At 39.8% G+C, this 19,414-nt stretch overlaps 1 protein-coding gene across 1 annotated transcript in view; it reads right to left on the bottom strand.

Moving 5' to 3' along the window:
• Positions 1–19,201, bottom strand: part of si:dkey-225n22.4 (collagen alpha-1(XXI) chain) — a 63,318-nt gene extending 44,117 nt beyond the window's left edge. The window contains exons 1-17 of the mRNA XM_037756916.1: positions 19,094–19,201; positions 18,747–18,883; positions 18,374–18,493; positions 17,241–17,357; positions 16,771–16,957; positions 16,290–16,455; positions 15,951–16,173; positions 13,228–13,401; positions 11,946–12,023; positions 11,784–11,795; positions 10,538–10,627; positions 8,657–8,710; positions 8,485–8,538; positions 7,755–7,808; positions 7,610–7,663; positions 5,950–6,003; positions 5,563–5,616 (exon numbers count right to left, since the gene is read on the bottom strand). Coding sequence (XP_037612844.1) covers positions 5,563–5,616; positions 5,950–6,003; positions 7,610–7,663; positions 7,755–7,808; positions 8,485–8,538; positions 8,657–8,710; positions 10,538–10,627; positions 11,784–11,795; positions 11,946–12,023; positions 13,228–13,401; positions 15,951–16,173; positions 16,290–16,455; positions 16,771–16,957; positions 17,241–17,357; positions 18,374–18,493; positions 18,747–18,883; positions 19,094–19,169 — 1,704 coding nt within the window. The 5' untranslated portion in view covers positions 19,170–19,201. The remainder of the gene's footprint in view (positions 1–5,562; positions 5,617–5,949; positions 6,004–7,609; positions 7,664–7,754; positions 7,809–8,484; positions 8,539–8,656; positions 8,711–10,537; positions 10,628–11,783; positions 11,796–11,945; positions 12,024–13,227; positions 13,402–15,950; positions 16,174–16,289; positions 16,456–16,770; positions 16,958–17,240; positions 17,358–18,373; positions 18,494–18,746; positions 18,884–19,093) is intronic.
• Positions 19,202–19,414: the final 213 nt, after the last annotated feature.

The following is a 19,414-nucleotide window of genomic DNA, read 5'->3' as shown; positions in this document are numbered from 1 at the left end:
TAGCGGTATTCCTGGTATACAATTACAAATGGCTTAAAGGGACTGTTTGTAACTTTTTACACGTATAAATCACCCGGGTCGGTGATCCATGCGCGCTCGCATTTGCGCGCTCGCGCATGTGACCATTTGTCACACTTTAGAAATAGTGTTTACAGTTTATAGAAAATGTAATTGAACAGTTTGATAAATATGAAAGAATGGGCCTAGTAGTATCTAGATGTTTTGGATTTGTATTCATAAGAAAAAGCTTCTTTGAGTGCCTCTAAACTTCAGAAAAACAGGAAACCAATGACCTAATTACTGTACTGCTACTGCTGTTATGAGCTGAAATGGAAGTCTTTTACCGCAGCTAATTGTTTGACATGTTCCTCTTTTAATCGGGACGTGTGATGATGCATCTCTGCCTCTGTGAAATCAGCCTAAAATACACCAAAATGTACCTCACTGTCACATCAGAGAGATGTAACCGCTCAGCTGAACTGATTTCTTGTGCTGGAGCTGAATTGAAACCTTGTTAAACCTGTGACGCTCTCAGCCCACCTGTGGTGTATTTATATGCTCCAAAATAAATGTCTTTGCCAGTCCTCAACAAATATTAGAGAAGAGCTAACATCCAGCACTGGAAATACTTCAAATAAGAGCAGCCAAAACACTTTATATGTTCGCTTCAGTGATTCACAACTGGCAAGTTTGGCCAAAACAGTGGAATATGATTTGCATTGTGTCATAACAGGAAATGCATGAGGGAGATTCGTATGAGAATAAATATCTTATTAATTAAAATGTCTCATCCAACAGAATATGAAGTGTCTCCTGTGAATCTAAAACTAAATTTATGTCAACAACAAAAGCCGTGAACACACATCTATCCGAATTACTTAAACTTGGCTCAACCTAGTCGCACCTCCTCAGCCTGGCTTTGCCTTATACGTGAAACGTATTAAACCAGGATGCACACACTAGACTAGGTCAAGCCTCGCTTTTTTCTGTTATCCTGGATTTCTCCATTCTGCCCATTCAAATGGGGTCGTGTCTATTGTGTTCTCGAGTTGAGTCCATATGAACGCCCCCCTCTTGTGGTATTCAAAGTGGAAATATCTGAAAGCTCAGAGTTTACGAGTTGTGACGTGTTTGTTGACGTTGTCAGAAATGGTGGAGGCCTTGGAAGTTAATTTTTTGGTGCATAATAAGTTAATATATTGTAATTTTAGTCGTATATTGTTTTTTTTTCGTAATTGTATAATATGTCTGAGGAAAATGTCGATATTCCCAATGGGCTAATGTTTTTCCTCTGTCATTATGCCTTTGCATTTCCTGCATTATGTTATCCACTTGCTACCTTGCTAAACTGTCAGCCTCTGTGGCCTCTAGACGTCGACGGCAACGTTAATATTGTCGTTGCTTAGCAGCGTCGTTCTCACGACTTAAACACTTGAACGGCAAGCATATCGTGTACACGACTTCCCTTGTTGTAAACACGAGCTAACGAGATTCCTTTGAAGGCTCCAGTAGCCCCCCAGGTGTGCTGCACTGCTCAACGGGGTGAGCCTGGCCTGGGAAGGAAGTGCTTAAAAGCTCCTGTGCGAGCAGCAGAAGGGAGAGGCCTCTGGTGTGGAGACTGCTGGTCCAGCTGCCTCTCAGCCTAGGATTCTGTGTTGTCTTGTTCGCGTGTCTTTGTTAATAAATCCCATAGATTTTGAGGGTTTTTAAAGGCGCCTTCTGTGGTTTATTTGGGTCAGTGGTGGAGGGAGTTAACAGTACCTCATACAACCTCACTTCAAAACATCCAAACTCTCCCTTTAAAGCCTTCAGTCTGAAGACAATGCAGGCAAAAATCTGCATTTAAACTGTGACCTTTTCACCGCAACATTACACTCAACGAGCAATTAGTCTTCCTTACAGCACACGCCGCCATGTTCTGTCAAAGGCGGGCTGTTTTTCCTGTTAATCATTAGGACGTTCAGTGTTCCCTGACGTTGCAGGAAGAAATTTGTTGTCTGTTTGTTGGTCTTGCAGCATCTGGGATGCAACCGAGGTCAGGTCAACACCAGATTTGTTCCAGGAATTTGAGATAAGATAACCATCTGGCAGTTTAGCCATGCAGGCTTATGTAGTCTAATGTAATGAATGTTAACATAATGCATTCATTAAAGAAGATGCAATAGCAGCTGTTTATTATGATCTGTAAACAAACGGCCTCGATACTGAACAAGATATCAACACTGAACCAAACCTTTTGTACTTGTACACATTTGTTCTAGTTGACTTTTTCTAGTCTGAGGGCCCATACTACAGTATATACGGTGTAAATACGATCGCTATACCTTAAGGTCCAATAGAAAAACATTTCCTTTGACAGTGTCATGGTGGCTTCTTCTTTGTCACAAATGACGTAAATGTTTAAAGCTGGCCTAATCAACATTTCTATACCAACAATGGGTCAAATTCCGTGTGTCATATAGAAACAAACCAACAGAGAATTATCACCAACTCTACAGTACAGCTCTACAGATTGTTGAAGCATCTTTCAGCTAGTTGTTTTGGTTTTTACCGCCCACAACTTCACTGTTTTGGTTCACTATCTCTCTCATCATTAGTCTACTGTTCCCAGCAGCAGGCAGCTGTTTTCAGTGATATACCTGCCCAGCAGCTAAGAGATAAAGTTAGAGACTAGCTGGTGAACATAGTGGAGCATTTAGCAGCTAAAGAGACATATTTTTCTCAGGAGATGAACAACAGACCCATAGTAGAGCCGCTAACTGAGCTACAACACATGTGCCCACACAACGACTCTCTCGAGGCGGCATAAATGTGCTTCTGGTGGCTGCGAAAGCTCCACCAGCCTCCCTGTCTTTCCAGCAGAGAGTCTGGCAGTAGCTGCTCATGGCTGGTTAGCTCTGACTACCAGCTCTATACGTCACAGTCCATGTGGTCAGTCAGTCTCTTCCACATGTCACACAACATGCACACACGCCTCCCACAGCAATGCAAACAGCATTTTTTTCCAATATGCTGGGAGGGAGAGCTCCACCCTTTAAAGGGCGGGTCCATTATTTTATTTTTTTTTAGGTTTTTATATCATTCTGTGGTGTTCCTAAATAATCAAATCCGAACATTCACATTTTGATGTTTTAAGGTCAAAATGCTTCACATTTTCCCACGGGACCTGATGTAGGTTTCTGCATGATGACACCGCTACGTGTATAGTGTATATACAGCCATATATTCAGTGTATAGTACTTACAGTAACTTAGATTACGGAAGCTAAGCAATGTACTGCTGTGGACACCACAATCAGAAAGTCACACAATAACACAAACTAACCGATCGAGGCAGCGGTAGACCAGCGACTCCCGTGTTGTGAGAGGTAAAAATTACTGTTTTTGTCAATGAAGTCTGGTGGCTTTGAAGACAGCGTTATACGTAACAACCGCAGATATGTTCAAAATATAATGTTTTGTAGATATGCTGATTTAAAAAATAAATGTAAAATAATGTGGGCGCCACTTCTTAAAATGTATTTATCAAAGGAGGATTGGTTGGATGGGTAAACAGAGAGCACACTTGTTAGCAGCTGGATGGAGTTTGTGTACTTCAAAGGTAACTCAACAGTTAGCCGCTGACTGTCTTCCCTAAACACATTTACCACACACCCCCAACCCCACCCCCAGATGTGTGCTGTTCCAGCTCCCTGTGTACCACCACCCTCCGGTTGGTGCAGAGCACTTCCAGATTCTTTGGGGGAAAGTAGTTTATTATGATAACAGGAAGAGTCCTAAATTACTGAGCAGGGTGGCTGCGAGTCAAACTGGTAGAACACTCAAAGGAGTTCAGAGAAGACTCGAAATAGCATCGCACACTCGTAGCTGGTGGGCGTGCTCACATGCTCGCAGATGTGTGCATGTGCTCTGTCATTTAGCCACTTGTTCTTTTCCACGAGGGAACATCCCATGTATGATACCAATGAGCTCCCTGCAGTGGTGTTAATATATTTTACTGACAGAGAGTGATTTCAGACTTACTATGGCTTTTCATTGATGCATGTAAGTCTGTGTGATCATCTCTCTGTTGTTAAGCCCAACATGGGGAAAAATGTGACTGAGAGATTGTTTGTTTCACTTTCACAAAGGAAGCACTTTCCCTTTGGGGTACCAGTGTTAAAAAAAAAGAAAACAAGTTGGATATCTCAGTGTGCTACAGTTTGTACTTGGCATCATCATGGCTTTAAGAATCCTCAGTGTGGCTACAGAAAAGGTTTGAAAGCCACAGTATACGGTACAGTCAGGCAGTGAGAGGTTGTTGTGCATCAAGGCCACAACTTGTTCTCTCATTTTGATTTATTAGTGGTGTTTCATTGTCTCGAGTGCACAAATTTAGACTCTTGCACATGACAAAAAGCTTAATTTATAAAGGCCAATAGATAGTTTTCACAGCTGGCTCGTCATAGCAGGAGACGCACCGGTGTAATTGAAAACATCTAAAACGACAGCATTCCATTAGTGAGGTCCTGGGTCCTGGTATTGTGCATGCTGGCTCATTGCCATGGCTTACAGGGACATTTGATAGAACTGAGCCATTTTTAACACAATTTGTTTTCTCTTTTCCTGCTGTGACAAGTCAAAACGTCTGCCGTGAAAAAGCCGGATATCATCAAATAGTGGACCACAATCCAGTTACTTTGTAAGATTTTAGAATTGTGATTTACGTGCATTCCAAACTGCCATTGGTATCTATTTTTGTACAGATTAATTCATTTCTAGCTGCTAAAACAAAACTTTATTTTATAAAGTAGTAATAAGTAACAGTCATGTCTGCTTTGAATGTTTATTTGCTTTAAATTTGATCTAAATTATGTTATTTTAGTGAGGTAGACAGTATATTTTCTACTACTGTGTCTTTTACTGTGGCAAAATGAATAGAAATCAATGGTATCCTGGGATGAGGGGAAAATAAAGTACATTATATGGCCAAAGGTATGTGGACATGTACATGGTTCAAATTAAGGCGAAACATACAATGCTGTTTAAAGGTGTGCTCAGACAGAAGATGAAGCAAATTCTTTACGTGGCGTGACTGCATACAGAGTCAATGGAAAGATGCAAGTAATAAGACGCAAATTTGCTCAAGGCACAAGGCATGTGTCCACACGTTTCAAGTTGAGTGAAAAATGCACACTTATCTCGGGTCACACAGTCAGTGGTGAATAAACTTCATAAACAGTCCAGTAGTCAAATTTGTGCAAGTACCGAGAGGCGGAAATTAACTTCACTGTCTGTCTGAACACACCTTTAGACATGAATATGTTTACAACTTTGTCAGCCAGGCCTTATCACCCAACATCAGTGCGGGACCTCACTAATGCTCTTGTGGCTGAATCCCTGCAGACAGGTTCCAACATCTGGTTGAAGGTTTTTCCCAGAATAGTGGCGGCTGTTATAGCAGCATACAGTATTAATCTCTACAGATTTGGAATGAAATGTTCAAAAACCAAGGAGTGTAATGTCTGGATGTCCACATATTTTTGGGCCATGCGGTGCTACAGTAGCTCCAGTCTGCACTGACCTTTGGTCCTGTTATCCCAACCAGTCCACTGGGCCCCGGTAGTCCTGGCTCCCCCTGGATGGACAATAAGCACACTCTGAGAGGCAAACTGGATCAGCCAAATTCAACACTATTATAGTAATTATCTGTCCCACTTCAAACACGGCATGTAAGACTGCTGTGACAGGAGGAAATTCCAATCACATGCAGACAGAAACTTCCAGAATAAGTTCTCTTTACTTATATTTATAGTAGGATTATTTAATGCATCTGGCTTGACGTAGTTATGTTGTTACATCTGGCATAATATTTTATTTTCATGAACTGACACCTTAGATTTCATGCTTATGTCAGTTACATGCACACTGGCTTAATGAATAGATACTGTTTATTAGAACTGGATCTTACCATTGGTCCAGCTTCACCTGGCATTCCCAACTCACCTCTCTCACCAGGAATGCCCTGTATACAAAGAAATCTGCTAATATTTTGTCGTGACATATAATATATCCACTGTGGCATTGCTTAACTTTAAATCAAAATGTAGTTAGTCAAATTAGATCATATGAGATGGAAAATAATGACTGCATTATACCAAATTTTAAATAAAAGAGAAATTCTGGCCTCATATACTGGTCTATTCGTCAATATGGAATTCTATTGGAGCAACATATAGAAAATGCTTTTTGAAGGACCACTCCTCACGCTAATGTCCAGTTGGCTGGTGTGATGCCAAAAAAGTCTCATCCTCCATAGGCAGATTTATTACCAACCAACACATTCTCACTCCCAACTTGCCAAATACCAATGCTTGGTCATTTGCCCTAAGCTTCGAACTATGACGCTCTCGTTACCCCTCTAGTGTCAGTTTTTGTCGTATCATGGACGGCATGTCAGTTTAAGGTCGTTACATGCATAGTGTCTTTTCCAAATAAACTTCAACGTTCACGGGAAATGTACTGTTTCTGCCAAATGTAGGTTTACTGAGGTTTGCTTGCGCAATAAAACTACTAGGTTAGGTTGAGGCAACAAAAGTACTTGGTTAGTCTTAAAACAAGATCATGGGTTGGATTTAAATAATGTTTGTTACATAGTTGTATATGTAAGTTATGTAAGAAAACTAACGTAAAACAAGTTAACATTGACTTTGTTTCATGCGGGACATGAACAGCTGTCTCCTGGGAGAAAGCCCTGTGTTTGTTTGACCCGTCCAACCTCAACCCTACCTACCCTACGCAGACTTTCTCACTCTTAATACTACGTCACATGCTCTGACCATCTAATAATGATGCAGATGGGTTTTCTTTGGAGTCAGTTGAAAGCCTGGTCTGCCTAATACAGATTCTAAATGTGCCTTGGTGCATTGGTATCAGATGCAGAGGGGCACTGACAAAGTGTCCATATATGAAGATTTGGGAGTAAATGGGTTGTACCAACAGGAATACAAATCATCAGAAATCATTGGAACAAGATGATTATAGTGAATGCTGTGTGGTAAAATAAGCTTACTGATTAGGCTACTAGTTCTAGCCACAAATACTGGTACTAAAAAAAGTTTGGTCCCTATGTGTATATGAGTAATGCCCCTGACATTGGGGCTGGTTAGGTGTGGTAGCCAGGACCGGTTTATTACCACTTTTACATACTTCACATGAGTATATATTAATAAAAACATGAAGATATACTAAACATATATAGGCTTTTTTTTTTATCTCAGAAGACTTACAATGCGGTCCAAAATTCATGAGTAAGACAAGACCATCATCAGATCCAATAAAAGAGACAACTCGCAGCCACTGAGTTGGGCATGATGGATTAAAACAAATCAAGGCCTATGACTATGCTGGCACACGTTTTTATGATTCTGCTTGGTAGCAGGGCCAACCGGGGCTAACCTGAGACATCTGCTCCCTCAAACCAAAGCTGTGTCTTGCCAAAAAATAGTACGCTACAGAGAAAAGTGTCAGTGTGTTAGTCTGGATAGTACTGGCTGTGTTTTACAAAGAGTAAAGTGCTCAAAATTCGCTCAATTTCTGTTTTAACCATGGCTGTATTAAGAGAGTCTCACCTTGGGTCCTGGGGTTCCTAGTTCTCCTGGTAAGCCTGGTTCCCCTCTGTCTCCCTGGACAGTATCAGCAGAAGGTTCTATCAGTACTGGCAGCCGATTAGAAAAAAGCCACAACACTGATATAACTGCTTCTTTAAAGACATACCTTGATGCCTTGGAGACCGGGCTCCCCTCTTAGTCCTGCTGGACCATCTTCACCCTGCCCAGCCAAGGGATGACAGTAGGTAAGAGCATGCAATCAAAGTCTGAAACTCATTCAATAAAATGAATGAATAGTATCACGCATTTTAAAAGTTGATTACAACATAAATAGATCATTTTTATTTGTTGAACAAACTCCAAGAGGGAGACCTCTCTATAACCAAAGGTAGGCAAAAGTTTGGTGACCACGTACAAGTCATGAACTTTGAAAAGGGTACAAATTAGAGATCTTGTTCTGATGAGCTGAGAGGCCTAGTTAGTAGATATATGAGATTAGCAAGCCACTGATACATATATACATTTTTAAAGCTTAACTAGGAATCTAATAACTCCAAGGTTTCTGGAAACCGACAAGAACTTCAGTTATGTCGTGTATCCACTGCAAGAAACTATGAGACATCCATCTCTTCTCTCCAATTTTGTAAAAGAAGCCAGTTTCAAAAGTTCCCCCGGGTTCCACCAAAACATAAAGCTGGGTATCGTCAGCATAGTGAGAGACACAGCCAAACTGAGGGATAATATGCCTTAAAGAAAGCATATAAAGGGAGAATAAGACAGTTCAAAGGAACTCCACAGGGTCAGAGGAGCACAGTAATGGAGGGCAGTAAAAAATAAAAATTGTGTCTTGCATTGTGGCGATTCAAAGGTGTTATAATGTAACCGATTTTTTTTACCTTCAACCCTGGTAATCCAAGAGCGCCAGTTTCCCCAGGTTTCCCTTCTTTACCCTGGTGACAGAGACAGCATAAGATGATTCTATCATGCGCAGACAACATAAAGACTGGTGACAACAATATGTAGTGGTGAACAGAAAGAAAGTGATGAAAGAAAATGATTAGCACTTACAGGCTTACCATCAGGTCCTGGTGGTCCTTCCCTCCCTTTCTCCCCTCGGAAACCCTGTAGCATTAAAACACCCCATCATGATGCCATTTTGATCGGCCTCTGCTGCACTTTCTGTTTACTGCTAATTAGCAAATGCTAGCATGCTAAACTAAGATGGTGAACACAGTAAACATGTAAACCTATTAAAAATCAGCATTGTCATCATGAGCATGTTACCATGCTAATGTCATCATTTAGCTCAAAGCACTGCTGTGCCTAGACTCTTGCTTACACTGTAGATTATCACTCAACATAGCATATGCTAAAACATTCAGATGGACGTCGGCTTATTCATTCAAAGCCAAACAAATCTGTAGAAGATACCACTAAGTATTAGAAGTCTACCCCCTTAAAGGGGACATATCATGACTAAATCTTTCAGTGCCTGTTCACATACATTTGGGTATATGGAGTTCCTACCAACCCGCAAACTGTGAAATAAGACGACCCAGTCAGTTTTTTGTGGGCTGCCTAGATCAGAAAACACGTGATTCAACAAGCCATTCAGATTTGTCTCCCCTTTATTCATAGATTAATAAATTAATTTGTAAACACATTTATTAATGCCTATTTTTATTGTACAATTGGTTATTAATCAATTAAATGCTTTATTACTTTTTACGTAACTCTTGTGGTCCTCCATATCCTATGTTACATTCAGGCTCATTACAATATACCTCCCACGGTTTGAGAACTATTTTATTTCTGTATTTGTCTCGCAAGCAGTATACAGGTATATTCAGACAGACTGTGTGAGAAAAATTATGCTTTTTCAACATTAAACCATGTAAACCCAAAATATAAGTATGAACCTGAAAATGAGCATGATATGTCCCCTTTAAGTACAGCATATTTAATCAGCTGTCCAAAAAGAAAACTTGGAGATTCCCAAAACCTCTCTGGGTAAACAAATACTACTGTGACTCATTAGAAGTGAGTCACTGCAACTAGAAGTCATTAGAGGTCATTAGAGGACAGAAGTTGAGGTCTGGAAATGTATATTTCTGGTATAATGCGCCAATTCCACATCAAATACACACAAATTAGTTTTCTAGTTTCCAATTTGCCTGTTGTGTGGTCTCTCCACCCTTTCCATATACACTAGCATATACCAAGTTTGTTTTTGAACTTCTTAAATAACAAGGCAAAAGTGAGCATGGCTCACATACCCCCGCTCACCGCTTGACCCGTATTAAAGTAGGGCCAAAGGTTTTGCCCTTTTGGAACTAATGGAATTAGTCTATTGAGCACAATCTAGCTTATTATTAGTTAACCTTCCTCAAGTCCAGGGTGGCCAAAATGTTTGCAATTTTGGGCCCCCTAGACTTCTAACCCCAAAAGGCACAACTAGACCACACTGTCAACCATTATACCAAATTTGAAGTTCCTAAGTCAAATAGTTCCCGAGTTCTGCTCCGGAAACGAAATTGAAGTAAAAGAAATCAGAGTTTTTGGCCGAAATTTCAAATAATTTGGGTACCCTGGACTTTTAACACCCCAACAGGCACAACTACACCACACTGTCAACCATCATACCAAATTTGAAGTTTCGGACGGACGGAAGGACGGACACGCGGAACGTTATATACCCCTGACAACGTTGTCGCGGGGGTATAATTACAAAGTAATAATAGCTGGGGTTGTATTACGATTGATCTCACACAGACACATCCGTACAGTCCGTTATATCATAGTTGGGCAACGGGGTGCTGTACACCAACTGTTCAGTGGATTGAACGGCCCTGGTGCTAAAGCCACTAGAGAGGCAAGAGAAAAGTCATATATCAAATGTCCTTTGAGTCTTATAGGAGGAAGCAATGTGTGCACGTGTGCGTGTGTTACCATGGGTCCCGGCAGGCCACGCTGCCCCTGTGGTCCGACTACACAGTTGCAGTCTTCTTCCTCCGATGTGGCTGTTCGATTCAGAGGACACTGAGGAAACACAAACACACGAAATGTGTGAAATACAAAACACACTCAAAGCGGATTCCTAATTAGGTAGATAAAACACATTAACATAGGGGATACCAACAAGTGTCAGGTTTAGGAATTTAAAAACTTAATTTTTACATTAAGGTTTTGTTGCTGTATAATAAAAAGTTTTTTTTCCGAAAGGTAAAATTTTATTCCCTACTATTTTGAATGTTTCCAATGATTTCCACTATGCAAAATCTAATTAAGTGTGATATCATTACCTTTGCTACCACGGCATATTAGGGCCACAGGTTAAAAATAAATGATTACGGAGCTAGGGGAGGGGAATAATATTTAGAGAAAAAACTTGGATATTCTCTGAGATTAAAATGGTAAATTTACGATAAAAAAACTTGAATATTGAATAGTCAGATATTTGTGCTTGATGGAGATTAAAGTCACAAATTTACAAAGAAAAAACTCAAAAAACAGTTTCTCAAGGAACCACATTGCTTCACTTTTCTTTGACGCCACTGTCGAACACTTCTGTAATATGAACCGCCTTGTGCAAAATATATTATATGAGTATTTATGTGTTCATAAAAAAACACATAAAGAACATGGAAGAAAATGTGTACAGTGTCTGTATCTTTCAGGACCTTCGCCTCACTCAGAGGTCGTCTGTCAGAGAGAACATCGGAAACAACAATATTTAGGATTTATCTGATAACCCCCTGGCAAAATAAAACGTACAACCGGTCTAACATGAGGATAAAGTACAATGCATACCAATGTCAGCATTATGTTCATAAAATAACACAAGAACATGAAAGAAAACAGTGATGTATATATCTTATAAAGTCAAGTTTTTTTTTATTTGTGACTTTAATCTCAGGAAATTTCAGATTTCTTTTTATAAATTAGAAGAGTTATTTCTTGTCAATTTATCATTTTAATCTCAGAGAATATCTGAGTTTTTCTGGTAAATTTAAGACTTTAATCCCGTAAACTCTGAGATTTTTCTTGGAATATTACCCCCCTACCTGGCATGTTTTTTGTTTTTTTGTACCTACAATGGCTTTAATATACAATCGTACCTTTGGCACTACATCAGTAAATACTTTTAAGCAGTACTTTTTAAGTGTGTAAATAACAGAATAGAAACGGCACTTACCCTTTCATCATCCTGTGTAGCATAAGAGAGAGAGGACAAGAGAAAAAATAATGGTTATCATTACTGTGGCCTCATACATGCAGCCATTATACAGAAGTAAAAAAAAATGTGACCTATGCAGTAGAGATTACAGTAGATACAGGCGACAGACAGTAATCTTACCACAGAGTAAATCTCACAAGCTGTTTCTCTCTCACTCTGATGAGGATCACAGTACAGACGCAGCTTCTGAATCTCCGTCTGAATAAAAAGACAATGAAAAATGGAAATGTGGTGAGGAAAATGGGAAATGTTGTTTGGGTAAAAGGTAGGCTAATAGATTGTGCCAAGACCCCAAAAAATAGGAAAATTAAAAAGTTGAAAAAATAAAATGATAAGCTACTGAAGGATAGATTATGAGGTTTTGGACAGATGCTGGAATATATCATTACTATTATTTTTGAAACTGTTTATTAATATAAGAAAAGCTTTATACTTTTATTTTATTTATTCCAAGGCACCCTTTAGCGTTTGTATGGCTTTCAACTAACTCCAATGTAAACCCATTCGCATCATTATTAGACGGTCAGAGCAACTGTACATTTCCTGTATACACGGAAGTTTATTTTGAAAAGACACAGCATGTAAAGAGCAGAGACTGTATGTTTCCTGTGAACATGGAAGTTTATTTAGAAAAGACACTGCATATAATGAGTGGAAACTACGTTTTATGTGAACATGGAAGTTTATTTTGAAAAGATACTGTAGGCATGTAACGAGCGGAAACTGTATGTTTCCTGTGTACACATAAATGTGTTTTGAAAAGACTCTGCATGTAACGAGCGGGAACTATACATTTCCTATGAACACAGAAGTTTATTTTGAAAAGACTGTATGCATCTAACTAGCGGAAACTGTACGTTTCTTGTGAAAACAGAAGTTTATTTTGAAAAGGCTGTATGCATGTAACAAGCGGAAACTATACGTTGTGTACACGGAAGTTTATTTTGAAAAGACACTGCATGTAACAAGCAGAAACAGTACGTTTCCTGTGAGCACAAAAGTTTATTTTGAAAAGACACTATGAATGTAACGAGCAGAAACTGTATGTTTCCAGTGAACATTGAAGTTTATTTTGAAAAGACACTATGCATGTAATGAGCGGAAACTGTACGTTTCCCGTGTAAACGGAAGATTATTTTGAAAAGACACTGCATGTAACAAGCAAAAACTGTACGTTTCCTGTGAACACGGAAGTTTAGTTTGAAAATACACTATGCATGTAATGAGCAGAAACATGCTGTCCCTGACACGTCCAAATTGCACACTAGAGCTTCATAGTTTGAAGCGTAGGACCACTGGCCAAGCGGCGGTATTTGACAAGTTGGGAATGAGAATGCATCGTCAAAATACATTAAAAGAGTTTATTTTCTCTTCTCCTCTCAGTTGCGGTGTTTTTACTCACAGGCACAGTGATGTCTGTTCCTCGCCTCTTAGCCACCTGTGTCTCCCCATTGATGTAAATGGGCTCTCCCGGTTCCAGCATTATTTCCTGGATCGGTTCATCGTCAAGGAAACTGGTGACCTGGCGTGGTCTCACCAGGACTTTGAGCTGGTGCCACTTTCCATCATACAGAGTCTGAGAGAAGGCACAAATTTGATTAGTTGTTCAAGGTCAAACATAAAAGATGCATTTACAGAGAGTCTGTTCATTCATGAGACTGAAACATATCAAGCAAAGTTGAATGTGAAAACAATTATTAACTTGTCAGACCTTCTTTCACTCAGCCTTCCATTTCTGTTGGCAGTCTTATGTGTGCATGTGTTTCATCTAATCTAATTTTGTCAGTAAGGCCAAAAATGTGTGTTCCCTGAAGGCTCCAGAAATAGTTATATCCAGCAAGGTATTAAGACTCCTTCCTTTTTCCATCACAATCTTTTTTTCTTCACCATCCAGAGGCAGCAAGAGAAACAGAGCAGCTATTGTTTCATTGGGAGCGAGCCACAGCCGTCATTTCCAAATGACAAATCACAGGCTGCTACCTTGTGCCACAACGAACCACATCAAATCAAACATGTGCAGACATAATTACAACCCTGTTCAACGCTCTGCGCTAGGTGTGTTATAAGGTAGGGCGGTGTGTGCCTTTTGGGAAAAAAACAGCCCGGAGTGTCCAAGAACTACACATCCACCAGCTAGTTTCCACTGGGGAAATCCAGTGGTTTAGAGTAGGAAACGTTTTCTTTGAGCCTCCTGGCTTCCATCACATTACATCCTCATTGGTTCAGCTGTGAATTGAAGTGAACAGGGGATGATGTTTAAATAACTGCTAGTTTGGCTCTCTGCAAGTCATCCCAGTCAGGTTTCATTCACAGATACCCAACATGGAGATTGGAAGTGACAGAGTACACTCTTAATAACACAAGATGTTCTTTCAGGGGCAGGAAAATAACGCAGCACAGTGCACTCTTTATATTAACCAATATAAACTTTTATATTCATGTACTTTATGAATCTACTTTCTTACCATTGGGAAGAAATTATTAACGTTGCAAGTTTAAACAGCTCCATTAACTAAGTTAAATTATTACTGCATTAAGCTGATACATAATATATGTTATTGACATGTTAGAATTAGGGCTGTCAATCGATTAAAATATTTAATTGCGAAAAAATCGCTTGATTGTCCATAGTTAATCGTGATTAATAGCAATTTTTTTAGTTCAAAATGTACCTTAGAGGGAGATTTGTCAAGTATTTAATCCAACAACATGGGAGTGAACAAATATGCTGCTTTATGCAAATGTATGTATATATTTATTATTGGAAAATCAATTACCAACACAGAACAATGACAGATATTGTCCAGAAACCCTCACAGGTACTGCATTTAGCATAAAACAATATGCCCAAATCATAACATGGCAAACTGCAGCCCAACAGGCAACAACAGCTGTCAGTGTGTCAGTGTGCTGACTTGACTATGACTTGCCCCAAACTGCATGTGATTATCATAAAGTGGGCATGTCTGTAAAGGGGAGGCTCGTGGGTACCCATAGAACCCATTTTCATTCACATATCTTGAGGTCAGAGGTCAAGGGACCCCTTTAAAAATGGCCATGACAGTTTTTCCTAGCCAACATTTAGCGCGAGTTTGGAGCGTTATTTAGCCTCCTTCACAACAAGCTAGTATGACATGGTTGGTACCAATGGATTCTTTAGGTTTTTCTAGTTTCATATGATAACAGAGTCTTCACTGTATTCGTTAAAAATTGAGTGGCGTTAAACACATATTTCCATTAACACGTTATTATCACATTAACTTTGACAGCCCTGGTTAGGATACCTAGCTTTACAAGATGCTACAAATTCACATATGCTAGATCCAGAATGAATCTTTTTCAAACAAGACTAGAACATGCCCCAAAGTAAACACAACTAATTTGAGTAATTTTGAAAATCCGATTTTCAGTCTTTTGTGTCTACAACAAAATTTGGAAATCACTGAACAAAACATGGACTGTATAATACCAGAGAAAACATTATAAATATGAATTCAATAAGTCCAACTTGCCTTCTTTTGCAGGAGTTTGAGACAAAACTTCAACACATTCAAATTTTTGATCATCTTAGCATTTAATAGAAAACTGACGACGTATCGGGCCTATTGTCTATTTATTCTTGTTACTAATTTTCATTATGTGTTATTTATTTATTCAGTTTTGATCACTTTGGGTCTCCGTAGAAAAAACATCCAGCTGTGTAAGACTAGCCTTACCTCTCCTTTATTCCATATCATTCAGTTTACTTCTATTTTATTTATACTGGTAATGGTTTGATTTAACCCTTTTTCTTAACCTGTTCCACATGTTTGAAATAAACCGATTTACCGATCATTTGTAATGAACTGTGAGTCACTCGAGAATCTGGGCAGCGAACCGAGGCTGACCAACAGAGCTGAACCTAAAGTGATGTAATAGCTTTTATAAGATAAAGCCTTTGCAGCTGTGTCCACAGGCAAAGGTAGACTCATTTTCCTTGAACTAAACTGGACTGACCAACTGAGATATCAGGCGTGTTCACAGGGAAAAGAGCATTAGTCATTACTTGGAAATCAAAGCCCATGCAGCCAAAAGCCATATTGATCTGGAATGGACATGAACACTCAATCCTAATAGGCTACCAACCTGAAAGCCGGCTTTAAAGGTGAGTCTCTGCTCATTTTCTGTCCTACTGGTGGTGGTGAAGACGACAGTTTTGTCCTTCCCACTAAGTGTCACTGCAGCCTGGATCTCCTTATCCTTAGACAGCACCCTCCAAAGGTCAAAGGTCAGCTTGCTAGAGGGGCCCTTTAGGCGCAGGGTGGCTACGAACACATACGATGGAGGGAGGCCCTCTGGGAAAATATCCCTAGTGCAAGGACGAAGTCAAATAACTCAATTTAAACAAAAGTTGATCAAATGAAATGGAAAAAAAAAAGTGAAAAGTGATGTATTTTTAAAACATTCTTTAGACAACACTCCTACCTGGTATTCTCAGTAATGTCTGTGGAGGCAGTCAGAGTATAGGCAGCCTCAGACGTCAGAGAGCCGGGGATCTTCTTGGCCTTCTTCTGGATGTTCATGCCCACCATCAGCTCAAAGCCTTTCTCATCACGAGATGCCACCGGGATTCGTGTTGGACACACAGACTCTAGAAAGAAAAGGGTCATTTATTCAGACAGTTAAGCTAAACCTCTAAATAGATATGCAAAAAAGTAAGCAGAATTCATTGGATCTGCATACGACAATACAATATATCCCAACTCATCAGCCGCTTTGTCACGCCCCTTGGCGTCACTTTAGGATCAGGCAACGAAACCACTTTAGTTATTAGCTAATGGAACGCTAATGGAACTTTGTGTTTCATTGTCTGGAACCACTTTGCAACTCTATTCCACAGCCAGGAGGATTGAGGAAAAATAACTGATAAACATGCCAAGAACATAGATAAACTAGTCATCCCCACCTTCGCAGAGCTTTTGCTCCATGGAGTCTCGGATCCGGTCGATGGTGGTGTAATCTTCGGCGTACAGGACATAGTCGGACGATGGTCTATTGGCGATGGACACCAGCTCCGAGGTGGTGATCTCACTGCCGACTCCAACAGCAAATACTGTAATGCCCTGAGCTCGTGCCTCCACACTGGCATCCACCTAAACAAACATAGGCTGTGGTGAAAATGAGCCCCCCGTGGTTAAGAGGCTTTCCATTTAGATCCTTGAGTTTATGATGGAAGAACAGTATTACAAAAATACAATAAACAGTATTACAGCCAACAGCTTTTACATAAACACCATAGCGTGGATACCCCATTCCGGATAGTGTTTCCTTGTTGAGGTTGGATGGGGGAGCTCCTATCATTCTTGTTTCACTCTGTGATACAGCTGAAGCCCCCCCTGACTCTGATTAAGGATCACCCGACATAGAGATATTTACCACGTCATCCTGAGATTTGCCATCAGTAACCACCACAGCGATGCGGTTCTTGACATGGCTGGCTCTTTGGGAGGCGGCGAAAACGTGGTCCACAGCAAACTTGATGGCCCTGCCAGTCTGCAAGACAGTCAGAAAACAGTGATGACCTGGTGGAGTTGACCAAAAACACGTCACAATGCTGTGAGAGATGGTGTGTGTGAACTGGTATATACACAAGATTGCAGCCACTGACAGCTGCAGCACATCAGAGCACAAATTAAATTCTATTTAAACACATAAAAAAGCTTTTTAAAATCACCATGGGCAAAGTAAATGGTGTAAGTCTGTGCTTGTGGTGTTGCTGCGTGGTCATGTTGCTGCAGATGCACCTGTGGTGACTAACTGTTGGCATCCTTGGGCCGGCATAAGTGTAGTCTGCCTCTCCATAACCGGCCTGCTCCACTTTATTAGTTTCTTTTTTTTGGATTGAGTACTAGAGGTTGTGAAGATTTGATATTTAGGTCCGTTTCATTCTTCTGCATGCAGGTACCCTGATCAACCAGTAAGAGTCACTAGTGCCGCAACCAGGTCACATATGGAACCCCAAAGTGTTGAATAAATACAAAAATATTATATAAATAATCATATAAAAAAGATTGTGTAAAATATTAATAGAAATAAAATGCGTAATTGAAGAAATTATTAAAACTCAAGTCATTATTATGAAATGTTATTTAATGTTAATACAATTTTATTGGAATATCATGTTTATATTATTTTTATTTTAAGGCTGTTTTTATTTCTTACTAGCATTTTTCTTGGGGAAAATGCCATCATGAAATAAAAACAGATTTTTGAAAATCATTTGAAGATCATTTCTTAAATAGTTTCACAGATTATTGTTTCATTTATATATTTGACACAATTTATTCATGTGATTATTTATTTTATAATTATTTATGTATTTAATATTGAACCCTTTAGATTCCATGGTCATGAACCTTCATTGGATTGGCTTCCAACCCATGAACACTGCCAAATTGTGTTTTCTCCTTATTTTTTAATTTCCACAGTGTGTTTTTTAATGTGATTTTTTTATTATTTTGATTGATGCATTGTGTGTCACATCTGTCTCTTGTAAAGAGAAAACATGCCTGTGTGTTTCCTCCCAGGTATTCGATGTTCTGTATGGCCTGGATGAGCTCCGTTCCACCCTGGTGTTTCCCCAGAGAGATCTCCAGACGAGGAGTGTCGCTGTACTGGATCACAGCCACCTACAGCAGGTACAAACATAAAAAAAGTGCACATTCACTGAAGCTCTGTGGCACTTTGGAATGGGCCAAAAATTAAAGAATAATATGTTTTTCAAAGCAGGCAACTGATACAGAAGGCATGATAGTAATGAGACTGGCCGTGAACAAACTCTAACAAGTTTAATGGAAAAATTGCTTCTAAATGCGAATAGAAATCACACTCTCAGAAAGTCATTTCATGCTCAGCACAATCCTATAATGTGGTTTATATTACCTGTGTGTAGTGGGAACTGATGTCAAATTGGCTGGTGATGTTGATAAGCCACTGCTTGGCCGTTTCAAAGTCAGAGAAGCCAACACTCCATGAGCCATCAACGATATAGACCAGGTCATTTACAGCTGTGCTGCAGCCTACACACATAGATACACACACACACACACACAGTAATCAAAGACAAATATCCTACAAATGAAACACAAATCTACATTTCAGACTCATGAGGTCAGTATTTAACAATGATCTAATTCAAATGGTGTAAATCTATCATCCCAAATCAACTGAGACAGGTATGTTAGTGTTGCTACTCTGTTGGGCTCTATCTATAACGGAGTCATCCCTACCTGCTCGGACATCGTCCTCCTCTGCAGCCTCCAGGGGGGTCAGTAGCAATACACTCCATAATGACCACAGCAACATGGCGGTCTACCTCGGTCCAGTCCAACCTGGCTAAATTAGTGATGAAAACAACAAGGATTTCAAAAAATGACCTCTTGACCTTTTGTCTAGCCCCCAACGTTTCCAACTGGCCAACCGTCCTACGTTGTTGACATGCTCACTGAATACACACCGGACAGATCCCTTAGATCATCAAGTAAAGGTCCCCCTCTCTCCTTGAATACATTTTAAATCAGCTCACGGTGCCTTCAGTCATCACGGTCCTA

The sequence above is a fragment of the Sebastes umbrosus genome, chromosome 21 (assembly GCF_015220745.1).
Source record: "Sebastes umbrosus isolate fSebUmb1 chromosome 21, fSebUmb1.pri, whole genome shotgun sequence".
In the NCBI taxonomy this organism is placed as follows: Eukaryota; Metazoa; Chordata; class Actinopteri; order Perciformes; family Sebastidae; genus Sebastes; species Sebastes umbrosus.
Note: the sequence above shows the minus strand (reverse complement) of the source record. Positions and strands in the feature narration are given on the sequence as shown.